At 35.0% G+C, this 16,310-nt stretch overlaps 2 protein-coding genes across 3 annotated transcripts in view; one reads left to right on the forward strand and one right to left on the reverse strand.

The window, feature by feature from the left end:
- Positions 1 to 538: 538 nt before the first annotated feature.
- On the reverse strand, positions 539 to 1,674 carry Snrnp-u1-c (small ribonucleoprotein particle U1 subunit C). 2 transcript variants are annotated; one of them, XM_076391262.1, is made up of 3 exons: positions 1,537 to 1,657; positions 1,401 to 1,435; positions 539 to 1,315 (listed from the first exon to the last, which is right to left on the reverse strand). In XM_076391262.1, exon 3 carries the CDS (start codon positions 1,283 to 1,285, stop codon positions 773 to 775), a length of 513 nt encoding a protein of 170 aa, XP_076247377.1. In that variant the 5' UTR covers positions 1,286 to 1,315; positions 1,401 to 1,435; positions 1,537 to 1,657; the 3' UTR covers positions 539 to 772. The 2 variants fall into 2 exon arrangements, with proteins under 2 accessions (XP_076247377.1, XP_076247376.1); XM_076391261.1 differs by lacking the exon at positions 1,401 to 1,435 and having other exon boundaries at positions 541 to 1,315; positions 1,537 to 1,674.
- Positions 1,675 to 4,391: 2,717 nt separating this feature from the next.
- Positions 4,392 to 16,310, forward strand: part of Nachralpha4 (nicotinic acetylcholine receptor alpha4) — a 160,436-nt gene continuing 148,517 nt past the window's right edge. The window contains exons 1-3 of the mRNA XM_076391263.1: positions 4,392 to 4,461; positions 6,061 to 6,336; positions 8,347 to 8,391. Coding sequence (XP_076247378.1) covers positions 6,133 to 6,336; positions 8,347 to 8,391 — 249 coding nt within the window. The 5' untranslated portion in view covers positions 4,392 to 4,461; positions 6,061 to 6,132. The remainder of the gene's footprint in view (positions 4,462 to 6,060; positions 6,337 to 8,346; positions 8,392 to 16,310) is intronic.

The raw sequence follows: 16,310 nt of genomic DNA on the forward strand, positions 1-16,310 counted from the left end.
CATACAACTTGTGTCTTGTGAATGTTCAGGGAGTAATTTTGATATACATCCCAAGACTATATTCTCTGTCAAAGAAATTAGTTGAACAAATCAGTTTACAGAATGGTCTTTGATCTAGTAAAATCAGGAATAGATTGCAATAATTATCTCAATACCTTTAAAAAATGGACATAGCCAATTTTGAAATTATACTTCTTAAATATCATTTGTGTATATACTTCCTTCAATGTTTTGAAGTGTTGAAATACTCTGAAACATTGAAACATAATCTTTATAAGGTTGAAATACATGTAAATACATTTTTTGCATGTACATAGCTCAATCTTTCATCGACACAGTGGAACTTTTATTATATGAACATTCTACAATGTAAAGGTTTCATTACATGAGCCTTCCTATTGCAATATTCTAAATAAACAATACAAAGACTTTACATTCCAAAGTTTTGAAGTATTTTAATGTTTCATTGAAGTTTTTTCGATTTTACAAAGACTATGTTTCTATGTTTCCAAGCATTTCATTGTTTCAAAATATTTTAGCATTTCAAAAATATAAGCCACTTTGCAACACTTACATTCATTCAATTTTATTCAATCTTACAAAATCTTTTACAATTATTCCAATATTTCATTACATGAATTACAAAACTACTTTTCTCTTTAGAATGCTTACATTCATACATACATATCATCTCTCCATTATCACTAAGCACAAAGTATCTTTCTGAATACAATAAAAATAGAAATAATACACACACCTCCATCACTCATTTTTACTTCTTCATAGGTGGAGGCCCTCCCATCGGAGGTGGTGGTCCATTCATTGGAGGCCTCATGGGCCCCATAGGTCCCATCGGTCCCATCATAGGTCCCATTGGTCCCATAGGCCCCATCATCGGAGGTCTCATACCCATCATAGTAGGCATTGGTCCATGAGGTCCCATCATCATAGGGCCTCCAGGGCCCATTGGTCCACCTGGGTGCATTCCTGGTGGAGGCATCATTCCAGGAGGGCCTTGGGGTGGGACTCCAGGTCTGGGGCCTAAATTGGGAGGAGGAGGGATGGCTGCTCCCTTATTCGCTGCAAAAGGGTTTGAAGCGATTTTTCCTGCTTTGAAAGCTGCAGTTGTGGCGTCGATTAAATGTTGAGCTTGTTCTTCCATCCATTTTTGGTAGAAGTATTTGACGTTGTCCTTGTGCTTGCGGCCTTGACAGTGTGTCTTACGCACACTGGGGGAGTCATGGGTTAGGTATGTGTCGCAGTAGTCACAGTAATATTTTGGCATTGCTCACTTGGTTGTTTATATGATGACCCTCTAATATTATTATTATTATTACTATTATTATTTATAATTATAGTATATATTTATCATTATTATAATATAGAAGATATTGTGTAACCTTTTTAGATAAAATTCCGAGGAATTTGTTTAGAGCTTCGGTAGTTGAATGTTTGAGGTTAAACGATGATTAAAAAATGTTTAGAATTTAATGATTTACAAAGTATTATTTATAGTAATATTGTGGCGTTACTCACTTAGTTGTTTATAATACAGTCTTCTAATATATCACAGAAAATATTGTGTTCTTCTTTTTTTATAAATTCCGAGGAATTCACGTTAAGCTTCAGAAGTTGAATGTTTGAGGTTAAATGTGTTTAGAAGCGTGATCGACTGTGATTATAGAGCTCACAAACGGAGTGGTCGCTATAGTAAGTATAAAGACTAATGTTTTTGGAGGATGTTAGTTTCCGGAAATATGCAGAGGATATGACAGGAAGTCTATTGCGGAGAATTAAAATATTAATGCGAAATAAATAAAATGAACGAAGAAATTTGATGCTTTTTAATGTACAATATATTTATGTTGAAATCATAAAGCGTTGAAATAAAATAAATTTGGTGTATTTGTTTCCAATTTTAAACTTCTTTTGCCGCAATTTAACAAAATTATAAAATCTTATATCTACATAATACATAATAATGTCATTTATCAATTTTGCCTTACGGTTATTAAATATGTTATGTGTTATTAAATGATTGTCTATATTTTTAAAAATATTTAAAAAAACGTTAATACGTGAACTAAAATTTTGGTTATCAGAATGTACAGGGTGTTCGACAACAGGTGTCCGATAATTTAAGGGGTCATTTTTGGGATGATTCTAAACAACTTTTTCTTTAGCGAAAATGTTTGCTGCGGCTTTGTTAACAAGTTATTAACGAAAAACATCGACCAATCAGAGAGCGTCTTAGGCAGCGCTTGGCTGTCCAGACGAGTCACAAGTTACGCGTAGCGTTTATTCTCGTCGTGCTCGAGGCTTGTACAAGAAACTCAGCATGCATCAAGTTATTGCTGAATTTCTTTTGAATTATTGGATGAAAAGTTTTGAAAAGAATTAGAGACACGTAAGCTATCGAGCCACATATTATGGAATTTATTTAGATTTTTAAATTGATTATCTAAATTGGAAAAAAATAAACTAACAAGAGAAAAATATTGAAAAATGCCGGTTTTGTGTTGAAGAAATACCGGAACAGTAATCATATTAATTCGGTAGATAAATATGACTAATACTATTGTTCTACTTACGTTCTGCTTACGTGTCTCTGATTCTTTTCAAAATTTTTCATCCAATAGTTCAAGAAAAATTCAGCAATAACTTGATGCATGTTGAGTTTCTTGTACAAGCCTCGAGCACGACGAGAATGAACGCTACGCGTAACTTGTGCCCTGTCTGGACGGCCGAGCGCTGGCGAAAGACGCTCTCTGATTGGTCGACGTTTTTCGTTAACAACTTGTTAACAAAGCCGCAGCAAACATTTTCGCTAAGAAAAAAGTTGTTTAGAATCACCCAAGAATCACCCCTTAAATTATTTGGACACCTGTTGTCGAACACCCTGTATACTCTTGAAATTTGTTTTCAAATATTCTGTGCTTATTTTGACAGATAATTTTTGCAGCGCAGATGCATATGATCTAAATACGGCCTCTGGATCACAGAATGTCTTATAACATAGTGTCTAATCTACTTTCGTTTTGTAATAATAATGCCTTAGTTAGCATTATGTTTTGAAACGAATATAGTTTACACATATCGGTGGGACAAACCAGGCCGTGGACAAATCAGCCCGTGGACATATTGAAAGAGTTTGTTGATCTAGAGCTTTCGGTTGCTTGAGAAGGTTGTGTTTATTCCGAAAAGTCTTTAACATGTGTTAAGACCCTCATAAACACAAGTTTTTCAATGGGACTTGTATTGTAAACAGGCTCTGCTTTCTCGCTTGCTGAGCCATCTTGAACAGGTGACTGCTGACATACTTTTGGTTCACAATGTATGTGCAAAATTACAAAATCCTCCGACTATTAGATTATTGTATAGGCATGTTAACTTTAAAGTATTATTACTGTAAAACGAAGGTAGATCGGACACTATGTTATAGAACATTTTGTGATTCAATTGGTGTACCCTACCACCCCTTAAAGCGAGTGCATTCCGAAATTAGCTGAGACTGCTAATACTGCCGAAGCTGAACATTCGAATATTTACCCGTTCCGAAATTAAATTCTGTAGTTGCAGCACTGATAGCAGCATTGTAATTCGGAACGAAAATAACAGCAATTTTCAACAGGTTCAAATTTCAAACTGTAGTGCAAGTTAAGAGCTATATTTATATTCAAGCATGGATGTTTCAACAACTGCGGCAACAATTTGCAGCTTAGTAATGGAATTAGTAGCTTCATTTAATAATGAATACAATGAAAACGAAATGGACATAGAGTTACTGACGAAAATATATTATTAATTATTAATAATAATTAATATAATAATAATTAATGTGTTATTAATTCTAATAACAAGAATTGAATAATGCAGAACTTTCATAAGAGCTTATAAAAAAACAAAGAGCCACGTGCCAGGGCTTACTCGGTCCTGTCGTTGCGTCAACTAGACGGATAATGGGATAATGTGAAACTGTACACTATACGTTAGCGTAGGGCGTAGGTAAATAGAAACAGCCCTCATGTAGCATCCGCCATGTGTATTGCTGAAGCCACACCACCCCTTACAGATGAGCAGAAATAGCCGGAAATGAGCAGTTCCCTAGAATCGACTTATGTGAAATGGTAGTACCAAAATAGTGACAGTTCAATAAAATCAGCACGCTACTTTGAAATTTCGAATGCATTTGCAACATTTTCATCGCTGTCAGCTAATTTCGGAATGCAGCCACTATAGATATTTCATGCTTCAAATTTTCGCGGAAACTTGAAATGGAACATGGTGCCGCCATATGCGCAAGCTCAGTGCGGCTGCTGGCGGCAGAATCCTCGAAAGATCTGTCCTCACACCTCAGTCCTCAGAGTCCTCAGCCCCAATTGTTCAGTCGTGGGTGCAGTGCGTCAGAGTACAGTGCTTTTGGAAGCTGCTTCGAGATCGGTGCGGCCTGGAGTGCGCGAGGTTAGGTCAATGTCTTCTTAACTTAAAGCTATTAATTTTGATAAATTAGCATTCATTGACAGTTCTTCCTTTCCTCTTATATACAGTTAATTAAGTGTAGTTCATTTAAATTGTTCGATTTTTAATTAAAGTCAATAGTGGAAAGCATTTTGTTTTCAGTTGACAGTTACGAATGAGAGGCGTTTTGTTCATGTCCCAGTAGAAGTCCTCTGGAAAGCATTGATTCTAATGCGTTTTACGAGACATATTTCGGAGATAGGAAGATCGTAGGTTGTTTTTCAAGAGAACTCTGTTAGAAAGCATTGACTGTAATGCGGGTCACGAGACGTCTTTCGGAACGATAATAGTGAACATAATAGCTACAGTTCAAGTCCTGAAAGAAGTCTCATGAAAAGCATTGCTTCTAATGCATTCCATAAGCCATCTCTCAAAATACAGTATAGGATGTTTTTCGAAAGAAGTCTTCTGGAAAGCATTGATTCTAATGTGTTTCGCAAGACTTCTCTTGTCACTAGGGACATTGACGCCTTGGTTTCGGCTTTGGGGTATTCTACGAGGGCTGAAGAGGCGTTTGGCGATTGTGGAAAAAGGGTCAGGCTTTCCGAGAGCTGCGATTATCCGAAATAAAATATCGTTGACCCAGTTGGCTCCGTAAAAGTAATTAGACATTCGCGGACTGGTGGCAAGTGTGAGTGAGAAAGCGGAGTGTTCATCGATCCTTCGTCGTTGCCGAGCGCATGTACGCGATCCATCGTGAATTCGCGTTTCCACTAGTGTATCGATGCGTGGGGACATCGACTTAAAACACATCAGACAGAAGTGTTCAAGTCTCAGATAAATTCATTAAATATTTCATATCACGACGTTACTAGGGATTTCGTCGTCTTAACACATTGAAGTCGGAAATTTTATTAAATCAAAATATATTAACTATGAAGATCTGACTGAATCGGACCCATGACATGTACCTAACCCAGACCTATACCTGACCCGTTACAATGTCTGGCCCACGAACCACGCAAGACCCATGGTCTGCGACTGACCCATAACCCGCACATGAACCATAACCCATGTCTGGTCAATGGCCCATTACATATGTCTGACCCATGCCCTGCACCTGTTTTATAACCCACATTTGAGTCATACCTGACTCATTAAGCACACTTGATCCAGACTTGGTCCAGGCCTAGCTTTAGCTTTAGGTTAGATCTGACCCAGTCTTCATATCTAATTTTCCAATTATTTGTCATTAGAATTTTTTCTGAACTTTCTATACAATAAGTTATGAGAAATTGGTATGGGTTAGGCCTGTGTTAAGTTTAAGTTAGTCTGAAAAAATCTGAATATAATGGAGGATAGTAGTAACAATAACATGTATAGAATGTAAAAATATACGTACAGTTCCGCAACTGCTTCAATACATCAGTATTTTTAACTTTTTCCCCGTTTTTTATTTTTCGCAGTTTGAATTATTAATGAAAAAATTCCTTAAGAAAATTGGGAAAGGGTTGGGTCTGGACCTGGCCTGGGTCAGATTCGAATTACCACAGGCTTGAAATTAAAAATAAATGTTGTTTACTATTATTATTAATTTCATAGATTCGTGGTTTTGTGGTCAAGAAGGACTTGATTAAACATTGTGTGTCGACCATAGTGAACTGGGGGACCACGATGCACCCCATAATAGGGGAAACACTGCGTTTATGGTTTCTCTCGGCGTTGGTGGTCCACGGAGCTGTCGCTGGTAACCCAGATGCGAAACGCCTCTACGACGACTTGCTTTCAAATTATAATAAATTAGTTCGACCAGTTGTGAATACCTCGGATGTGTTGCGCGTTTGTATTAAGCTGAAACTCTCGCAGCTCATCGATGTGGTGAGTAAAAGTTTCTATTCTTTAATTTTTTCGCAATAGAAAGCCGTGAAAAAGGGATACAAAATTGCTTCGTCGTAATTTGAAGGAATGTTCTGATCCAAACGTTAATTTTTTAAGACTGTTTTGGGAATTTTTTTGAGAAATCAGTGGACTATTTTATACTAAGCATTCGCCTATGTATTTACTAGCATTTGAAGTATACAATTTAATTTTTTTCAAGCTAAAAAGATCGAAATTATATGAGTTACATTTTCTTATGTGATGTAGTTTACTGGCTGACACGATTCTCGCCATTCTGCTAATCTGAAACAAACGAGTAAGTAAGCATCTTCATTGGTATAGATGTGGCTATTGTGTAAATAAAAATTTTTAGAAAATCTCAATACTTTCTAATTTTTGTAATGTGCTAAAGGCGAAAAGGGTCTAAAAGCTTAGAACTTGAGTTGTGAAGTGCCGGCATTTCCTTCAAGATCATTAGCTACATTTTAGTTCACACCATAGTCGCGTCTATACTTAACCTTGCGATGGCACACTGGGGTCTTTCATGGCCGCAGCAAAACATTGATTCTTGTTACTGTACTGCGACATAATTCCAAATAAAAATGTTCTATGTATTTTTTTAACATTTGAATTTGATAACCTCAAAATATATACATAGAAGTATTTCAGTGAATTTTCACAGAATTTTTTATATATTCAAAATGTGTAAAAATCAAACTATGAAAAAACGTTGCCATTCCAGGGTTAGCAGAAATTCTTTCTTAGTAGTAATTCACTTTTTTCAGATTAGCAGAATGGCTGAAATCATATTAGCCAGTAAGGTATAGGAACGTTTTACAAGAACACGTAGCTCGTATAATTTTGATAATTTTTACTTGGAAAAAGTAATTTGTATACTTTAAATATTAGAAAATACTTAAAGCTCAGTACAAAATAGTTGACTAATTTCTTTAACAAAATTCGGGAAGAAACAAAAAAAAATGAAAAACAATTTTCACGTGGATCTGTCAGACTCAAGTCGTGCTTTGGTGGGTAAACCTTTTTGAAGAAGACTGCTACATACCTATCAGTATATACGTTTAATTTTTCTTAAATTCATAAAAAATTACTCCCAATTTTGTCTGTTGTCTTTGATTCGTTTTTAGAGAGGGTATAACAAGTATACGTTTCAATATTTGAAGGGGTGGTAGGGTACCCCAATTGGATCACAAAGTGGTCTATGACAAAGTGTCCAATCTGCTTTCATTTTGTAGTAATTAGCACTACGTTCTGAAATGGATAATAGCTCACGCATATCAGTGACCTAAATCATTCAGTTGCTTAACAAGGATATATTTGTTTTGGAAGACACAGGTCCTTTAATGGGACTCCTATTGTAAATGGTCCCTGCTTTGTCGATCACTAGGTCATACTTGAAGAATTGACTGTCAGCAGTTTTTTAGTCTGCATTTCATCTGTATGTGTTATCTGTGTTGCTGACAACATAAGCTTCGAAACCAATAAATCTGTATTATTGCCAGAACTCATCTTATCAGCGAATCATTATACGTTCTTTTCCGCAAGTATTTACGATCTTTAAAACTTTATAAAAATTAAATCATAAGAGATACAACAAAATTAAGACTTTTTTCTTCTATTACTCCTCCTCAATGTGTCTACAAAATTAAAAAATCCTCCAACTATTAGTTTACTATATAAACATGTAAATTTTAAAGCATTGCTACTGCAAAACGAAGACCGATCAAACACTACATTACAGGGCATTTTATAATCCAATTGTGGTGTTTTATCGCCCTTGAAAATATTAAACGTATATTTGTTACTTCCCATGGATTTAAATTTACATATTTACAAAATTAAATATAATTATTCTACTTGACCTTAAAAAATTCATTTCTCAAGAGGTTAAATTGTCCGACAATCTTTTTGTTATGCAACAAAAGAAATCAATGAAATAAACTGTAAACTGAAACATTAATTACGCATTTTTTGTTTTTTTTTCTGCTGCAGAATTTGAAGAACCAAATAATGACAACGAATCTCTGGGTCGAACAGGTGAGCGATATTAATTTACATTACTGCCCACTTCTTCCTACAGTCCTTTCTGACTAGCAAGATATACATGACTTGTTTTTTCTTCTGCTATCACACCCAGAATGACAATGGAAGGCTATTTAAAAAAATAAGAAAGAATATGTTTGAATACACATTCAATCATGAAAGGGTTAATTAGAGACTTATGTTTATTAGTTATCTGGGGCAATTATTTTTAAAGAAATCAGAATTCCCTGTTACTCAGAAGGCATACATTTTTTTTTATTTCATCACGATAAATATGCAGGCAAGTAATTAAAGTCAGGTCATTTTGAGGCAGGGAACGGATTTTCCTTTTCTTTCAATCTGTCTTTCCTCTTTATCTACCACCATTTTTTCAAGCCTGACACCCTTTGGTGCTACAGGCCCCCCTTTCTATGTTCTCACCAGTGGGACATCGATTGTCTATTCGACACACACCATAAAAGATTTATCCAAAAAAGTGACTGAAAAGTAAAGGATGCTAGGTATACGTACTTACGTACTATACATATACCAAGGAGGGGCTGCAGTATTAAAGCAGCGATGCTCAAGTAGCTCCGCGGCAAGCGCGGGCGGCCTAACGTGCCCAGAATTACCCGCGATCGATTTCAAGGCCGACTCCGGCAGCAGAGTGGGGAGCCGTCAAAACAGTATGAGCGGTGTGCTTGTTTGCGTAGCCCAACACCATAGATAAATAGGGAGATGCGACCTGTTCGGTCACAATAATGCTTACCATACCGACGCAGATTATTTGGTATCCACCGCTAAGTTGATTGTTTATTAAAGACAATCCATAGTTGTCGTTCTTCCTTTACAACTCTTTTTCTATCTGAAGAATCCGTAGAATCCATGGATTTTGTTTTATGTGAAAAAAATCAACCGATTTGCTGCATATACAATTTAAAGTGACAGTAACTCTAAATAAAAATAATATATTGTATGAAGAAAGCCTTTATTAACGAAGATTCAGTCAATAATGGTATGTGCATATTCAGGCTGCTTTCATCGGTGACACATTTGAAAAGTGAATCATTACCTGCCGCGTACCCTTAATTTCTTTTAATTAGGTTTTAAAACAATACGGCACCCAGAATTTTTGGAACATAAAGTAATTCTTCGTAGCAACACTTTCAAAGATTAGTGAACTCCCAAATGCTATAAGACCCTTTTGTATACATATAGCGATAGGAATAAGCATTCTCCTGTTTGGAAATATTTTGTGCATAAACAGGGACTGTATGGTAAAAGTAATTTCACATTGTAACATTTTCTAAGAAAGATCTGGTCCTAAATATCAAAATATCTTTTTCTATAAAGCAATTATGCATAAAGGTCTCCGACCTTTCAATTATTCTCTGTTTTAGTAAAGTAAATTATAATATTTCATTATTATTTGGAAAATTATTTGTGGCAATAATAATTGTATGTTATAGTTTAACATTTAAGAGGATAATCGTTAGCACATGTACTCTTTCAAAATTTGGAGCAGATTATTCTTATAGTGAAAGAAAGAGATTTTATTATACTTCGCATATTTTGGCTGGCAGTTACTGTTTTGGAGATCATATTAACAGTAACTCCTATCATCTTGACTTGTTGTATTATTCCATTATCGCAGAACCGTTCATCATTATGGTATTTACCTGTGCGCTCAGAGGTTGTATGCCACAGTTAAAGTTTTATGATTCGTAGCGAAAAATACGGTATCAATATCGAAGGGTTCTGTTTTCTTTTTCTCGCAGGAAACGGATTTTTAAACGCATGCATTACACATAATGAATAACAAAGTAATCTATACTCTTTCAAAGCAATTTTTGTTTTATTATTATTTCTTTCTTCTTACTACAGTCGGCGCCATATTTGCCTTTCGTCCGCCCAGATTGACCTAAATCAAAAAATGAAAAGGATCCAAATGTTTTAAACTTCTACGCCTATTTACCACCGTTGAAATTTCCTAAAATTTTCAAGTTTGTTACGAAAGCAAAATCAATGTTTTGTTTCATACATGTTTGCGAAAAGTGCAAAGACTACTCATAAAAGTAGATTATTAGATGTAAATTTAAAATATTACTTTCTTCTTAGTTCGTCAGAATTTATTATCTGACATTTGTGCACTAGTCAATAAGAAACAGTTTCGAAGATCCAGGGAAAAATCATGTATTGTAACTCTTGCTATTAATACTGATAGTGTAAATATTACTAGCAGTAATAGTGGTGGTGGTGGTGGTGGTGGTAGTAATGGTAGTGATAGTAGTAGCAGTACCGATAATGGTTACGTTAATATATATTTAGAAATAAGTAATTAGTAACTGTAATTAGTAATTTAGAGAGCGAAAAAGAGTGAATGGTGAATGTAAAACTAACAGCTCTTTTCAGAGCTACTACGACCGATCTTTACAGATCGACAGAAATTACAAATCAGCTCTTTTCAGAGCTTATTGTGTTCAGATACATTCAAAATTAATAAATACAAGATGACTTATTATTTTTGTTTCGTGTGAAGTCTGGTGAAACGCGTTGCACTTAAAGGTATTCCACGAGACTTCTCGTAGGACGCGAATAGTACACGTCTTTGCTGGGTCTTTTGCATCCATCGTGAGCATACTTGTAGTTGTAACAGGCATTGATACGTATATTCACAAGGAACCCTACTCCTAGCTGTTCCGCAAAGAGTGGGGAAACCGCTCAGGCTAGGTCGCACGTGAGCGATTTTGGGCACTGCTAGATGCCCGCGGGTACGTTTCCTGAGCATCACTGCATAAACTGCAGTAAAGGGTGTTGTGCTGGAAGAAGTGGTGGTGGGGAGTGTAGAAGGAAACGGCAGACCGAAGGAATGGGAAAATTCATCTCCTGTCTCCGAGCGACTCGACTTTGCTTACGAATCACGTGCTTCAAAATTAAAACTGAAAAAAGATGTAGAAGGTCGAGTTCGATCAAACGTGTTATACATGCTTCAATTATTTGAATTTTCAAAACGTTGTAGAATCTACATCAGAAAGGAAAAATAGTGAGGAGAAAAACATGAAGCTACTCCTACAGACTCTTTTTTACTAAAAAGGAGTTAAACACACTTTTATTAAACACTTTTGTTAAACATATTTGTATTAATCGCTTCATCTGTTTTGATGTGCACTTTTTACAATACGTTCACTGCCGATTTCGCGTCAACGCTTGATGGGGCTTTTATTTGGTCATGCACCCTTGAGTGATGGATCTATGCATGTACGTACATTTATTCCCATTAATTCTGTCTGAATTAGATCTAGGGGTCGCAGGGAATTTCAAATAAGCTTGTGCTGTTTCTGCTAGAAATATAGTTCTGGAATCTTCGCTCAGGTGTCACCAGTGTCTAAATTCACGATTAGGCGAGCCGTTTACTTACATATAAAGTGACATAGCGGCATTTTATTTCAAATTAGATTATACTTTAATTATGTAGTTCAGTTGTTGTAAAATCAGATGATTTTTAATGTTTTTCATTAATTTTGTATGAATAAATATAATTTTCCCTACTTATTTGGTGCAAGTGTACGTAAATATTTTCTCTTTAATTTTAAGTTGCAGAATACGTAACGAGGACATGCGTTGGGAAATAATTTACTAATATGAAATAACTTTGAAAGCGATATAATTCCATTCTTATGGTTTATTGTTCCAAACAAAAATGTAGGAAGTAAATATTAGTTTCTTAATTTTACAGTAGTAAAAAGAGTAATTGAATTATTTGATGTTTTAACTATATTGACATACAGAGTAAAAAATACGTTCTTACAGTGATACAATTCCATTCTTATGTTTTACTGATCAGAATTCAAATTTACAGAATAAATACTATAATGTTTAGCAATAAATTTGTGATAGAGTAAAACATCTAAGCTGCTGAGAAGATAAATTGATTCTTTAAAATTGTTATGTAAATGTTAAAGAATTTAAAGATTTAAGTTCAATACAGTGGATTGATTTGATTCCTTGCTTTCATAGTGTTAAGATTGTTATGATTGTGCTGGCAAATATGTGGAACACAAAAATTAAGAAACAATTATCCATGAGATACAGCCACCTGGAAAGACCAAAGTTATGACAAAAAGTTGTATATAAATACTAGTTAATAAATTGTGTATTTTAATTAATCACTTGAAAAGTACTTACTGGTATGAATATAGTCCTGCTTTTTGTACACAGCAGTTTCAGTAGGTGTAACAATTTCAGGACTGTAGTAGATTCTCCACAAGGAAGATTCTAAATATAACGACTGTTATGTCTCAACCAAGCTGCCAGGGATAAATAATATTGTAATGTATGAGGTTTAGACAATTATTGTCTTCCATGCGATTGTCTGACAAGGGAACAATGAGGGGTGTAAATCTCCGATTTTAATGAAACCTTGCAGGAGTAGCGAAAAATATTCGACATCTATCTTTTTATTGGCTTTAATTCATGTTAAGGGGATAAAAACCATCCCCGAAGCTGGGGATTGAAAACATATTTCGCTTAATATCTCAAATACTATTGTGTGTAGTAAAATGGTGTAAATAGGGCGATTACGTATTTTTGAACGACGAATCGACGAATGTAAATAGTTTTTAAAAATACCAATTTGTTTAAAAAATATATTAAACATAATATATAAATAAATAAATATATAAATATATTAAACATAATATATTGTTTTTACTGACTAAATATTGATTCTTTCAGAAATTTATAAGCGAATACTATGAACCAAATTACAAAATACGGATAAAATAGAATTTTTACGTTATAAACGAAATAATGATATTCCTCATTGTTGAAGCTTTCGGGTGTAAGCCGTGTCCTGTAACTGAAACAGTGTGTCTTTTGACCTCCTGAAGAAGCCAGCTGTAATGTTAGCGAAACGTCGGGAAGTCTCTTGTATGACGCCTGGCCGTGAAAGCCTCAAATCTATGACATTTCTCGTTAGACTACATTTTGTGCGAATTTGGACCTTGAAACGAGTGGTCTTAAGAAAAACATATACCTTTATAATGTTTTCGTCATTATACACTACAGTTAAGAGCAAAACTGAACACGCATACGAAATTTTTGCAGAAATAATGTTTTATTCTATGTTTGCGTATAAAATACAAAAGAAATGAGATATGTATACAGTATTAAGTACAATGTTTTCTGTCCAAAAAATTTTCAACGATCGTAATATCCTTATTATTTTGATACATACAAAATTTTTTTCCCTGTAGTCGGTTTTGCACCGTAAAACATTTGTAAGTAAATATTTAAAATTTTTATAAATTTAATACTTCCTTGATAAACCTTTGGCCTTGGTGATGAATGCGTATTGAATGCGTTTAGACGTACTTAAAACTATATTTTTACAGTATTGTGGAGTAATTGAATACCACTGTTCTTGCATTCTTTCCCACAAATCGTTTATTGTCGCTGGTGGAGTATTATAGTCATTCGCTAATTTCATTTTTAAATATGTCCAGGCATTCTCAATAGGATTTAAGTCTGGACTTTGAGGAGGCCACGCCATCGTTTGAAATGGTTGAACATATAGCCAATTTTTCACACTCCTCGCAGAATGTGCGGTGGCATTGTCATGTTGGAAAACGACATTACATTCTGGTACTGGCATATTGTCAACTGTATCTAGTAGATTTTTTCTAAAATGTTCTTGTAAGTGTACTGGTACACCTTACTTTCCATTCGATACAGTTGACTTACACCATACGACGAAATGCAACCCATACCATAACTGAACCACCGCCAAATTTAACTGTCTGTTTAACATGACGTGGTTTAATTCACTTTTCGTGAATTCACCTTTCCTTTTCCAACTCCAGAATCGACGATCCGATAAAATTCGATTAATTTTACACTCATCTGAAAAGGTTACGTTCTTCCATTGTTCAATGTTCCAACTTACATATTTTTTTGCAAAGCTCAAACGGGCTTTCATATTCTTCTTTGAAAGGGCAGATTTCCTTTCTCTTTCTATTGATATAAAATTAGCTTCTTTTAGTGCTCTTCGAGCCGTCCATTTGCTTATTTTCTTTCCAATATTACTTTGTAACAGCTTTGCAGCCATTGATGCCATCGTCGCGACTTCTGAAGTAATGTACTTTGTCAATCATCGCTTGTCCTGGCTAGATAATAATTTTGACCGATCTCCGAAAGATGTAGGAACATCATTGCAATATCATTTTCGTATTTTATGCACTACTGCCTGACTAACAGCAAACCTTCTAGCAACTTTTCATGTCGATAAGCCAGACTTTAACTGGAAAATAATATTATCCTTTATAGTTTTAGATAATGGCTTCATGGCAGAATGTTAGTACGTATCACTCCACAAACAGCAATGAATTAACTATTAGAATACTCCCGGTCACAGATACTGCCGGGTATTGTTCACAAAAATTGTGTTTAAAGTTTGACGCCATAACAGTTTTAACGCGGTGCAAAACCAACTACACAAAAAAATTTGTGTGTATCAAAATAATAAGAATATTACGATCGTTGAAAATTTTTGAAAAGTTAAAACATTGTACTTAATACTGTATATTTCGTTCTTTTCTGTATTCTACATGCAAACAATAAATAAAATATTATTTACCTAAAAATTTCGTATGTGTATTCAGTTTTGCTCTTAACTGTATTAGGGGTACTGGAAAGAAATCTATTATTTTATAGAACAATATCAAAATTTATATTTTCTTAATTTTTGGTGCAGAATATTATAAAGTGTAATTTCCTTCATTATTTACAACTGTATCCCAACGTTTTTCTATGCCCTTTTCATAAAAACTGGCTGATTTTGAATCAAAGAACACGTACAAGTGATTTTTTATTTCGTCCACGTTATGAAATCGTTTGTTCCTTGAACTGTATTCCCTTGACCTGAAGAGATGGTAATCCGAAGGGGTGATGTCCGGCGAATATGAAGGGTGTGGTAAAATCTCCCAGTTCAGCACCTGAATTTTATCTCGAGTCATTTTAGCTGTGTGAAAGCGCGCATTGTCCTGATGAAAAATGACACCCATTCTCTTCAATAATCTTGGACGTTTATCCTTCAATTTCTGGTGTAATTTGTCTAATTGTTGACAGTACACCTCTGCGTTTATTGTTTCTCCGGGTTTTAATAATTCAAAAGGAATTATTCCCCGTATATCCCACCAAATGCAAAGAAGAACCTTTCGCAATGTTAGCCTCGGCTTAGGAGTTGGAACGGGTGTTTGATTTGTTGACAGCCGTTGTTTTCTTTGACTTACATTGTTATAAGTTAGCCGTTTTTCGTCTCCAGTTACGACCTGGTGCAAAAACGGTGCAAAACGTTTCCAGCTACGTTTCGTCTCCAGTTACGACTTGGTGCAAAATGTTGTCGAGACAACAAAGAACTGCATATGTTCACGCGTGTTTCTTTGTTAGCTAAGGACAATTCATGTGGCACCCAAATATTCATTCTATTAACTTTCCCGATGCGTTTTAAGTATTCTTGCACTGTGCACCAGGGCGTTGCAAGTCTCTCCGATAATTCCGCAATGGTTAATCGTGGATCTGATTCAACGAGGAATTTCAGAGTATCATCATCGAAATTTGAAGGTCTTCCGGATTTAGGGGCCTCTCTTAAATCTCTAGTGTCCGATTTAAATTTTCGATAACAAAATTGACACATGTTAACTGTTACAACTTGAGCATAAAATTCATTAATTGTTTCAGTAGCCTTGGTGGTATTTGAACCCTGGTCGTAAAAGAGTAGTATGAATATTGTTTACTGTAGGTCTGAACATTTTACCCTTAATAATAAAATGAAATTTATTGCACAAAAAATAAAGTTAAACAATAGAATAACGAAAGAAAAAACTTACGAAGATGCTTACTTCACTGCGTCTGGGCACAAACTAAGCTCAAACGCC

The sequence above is a fragment of the Calliopsis andreniformis genome, unplaced genomic scaffold (genome assembly GCF_051401765.1).
Source record: "Calliopsis andreniformis isolate RMS-2024a unplaced genomic scaffold, iyCalAndr_principal scaffold0022, whole genome shotgun sequence".
NCBI lineage: Eukaryota > Metazoa > Arthropoda > Insecta > Hymenoptera > Andrenidae > Calliopsis > Calliopsis andreniformis.

Excerpts from the sequence above, each read along its gene's own strand:
- Snrnp-u1-c (XM_076391262.1), bottom strand. The coding sequence starts at position 1,285 with ATGCCAAAATATTACTGTGACTACTGCGACACATACCTAACCCATGAC.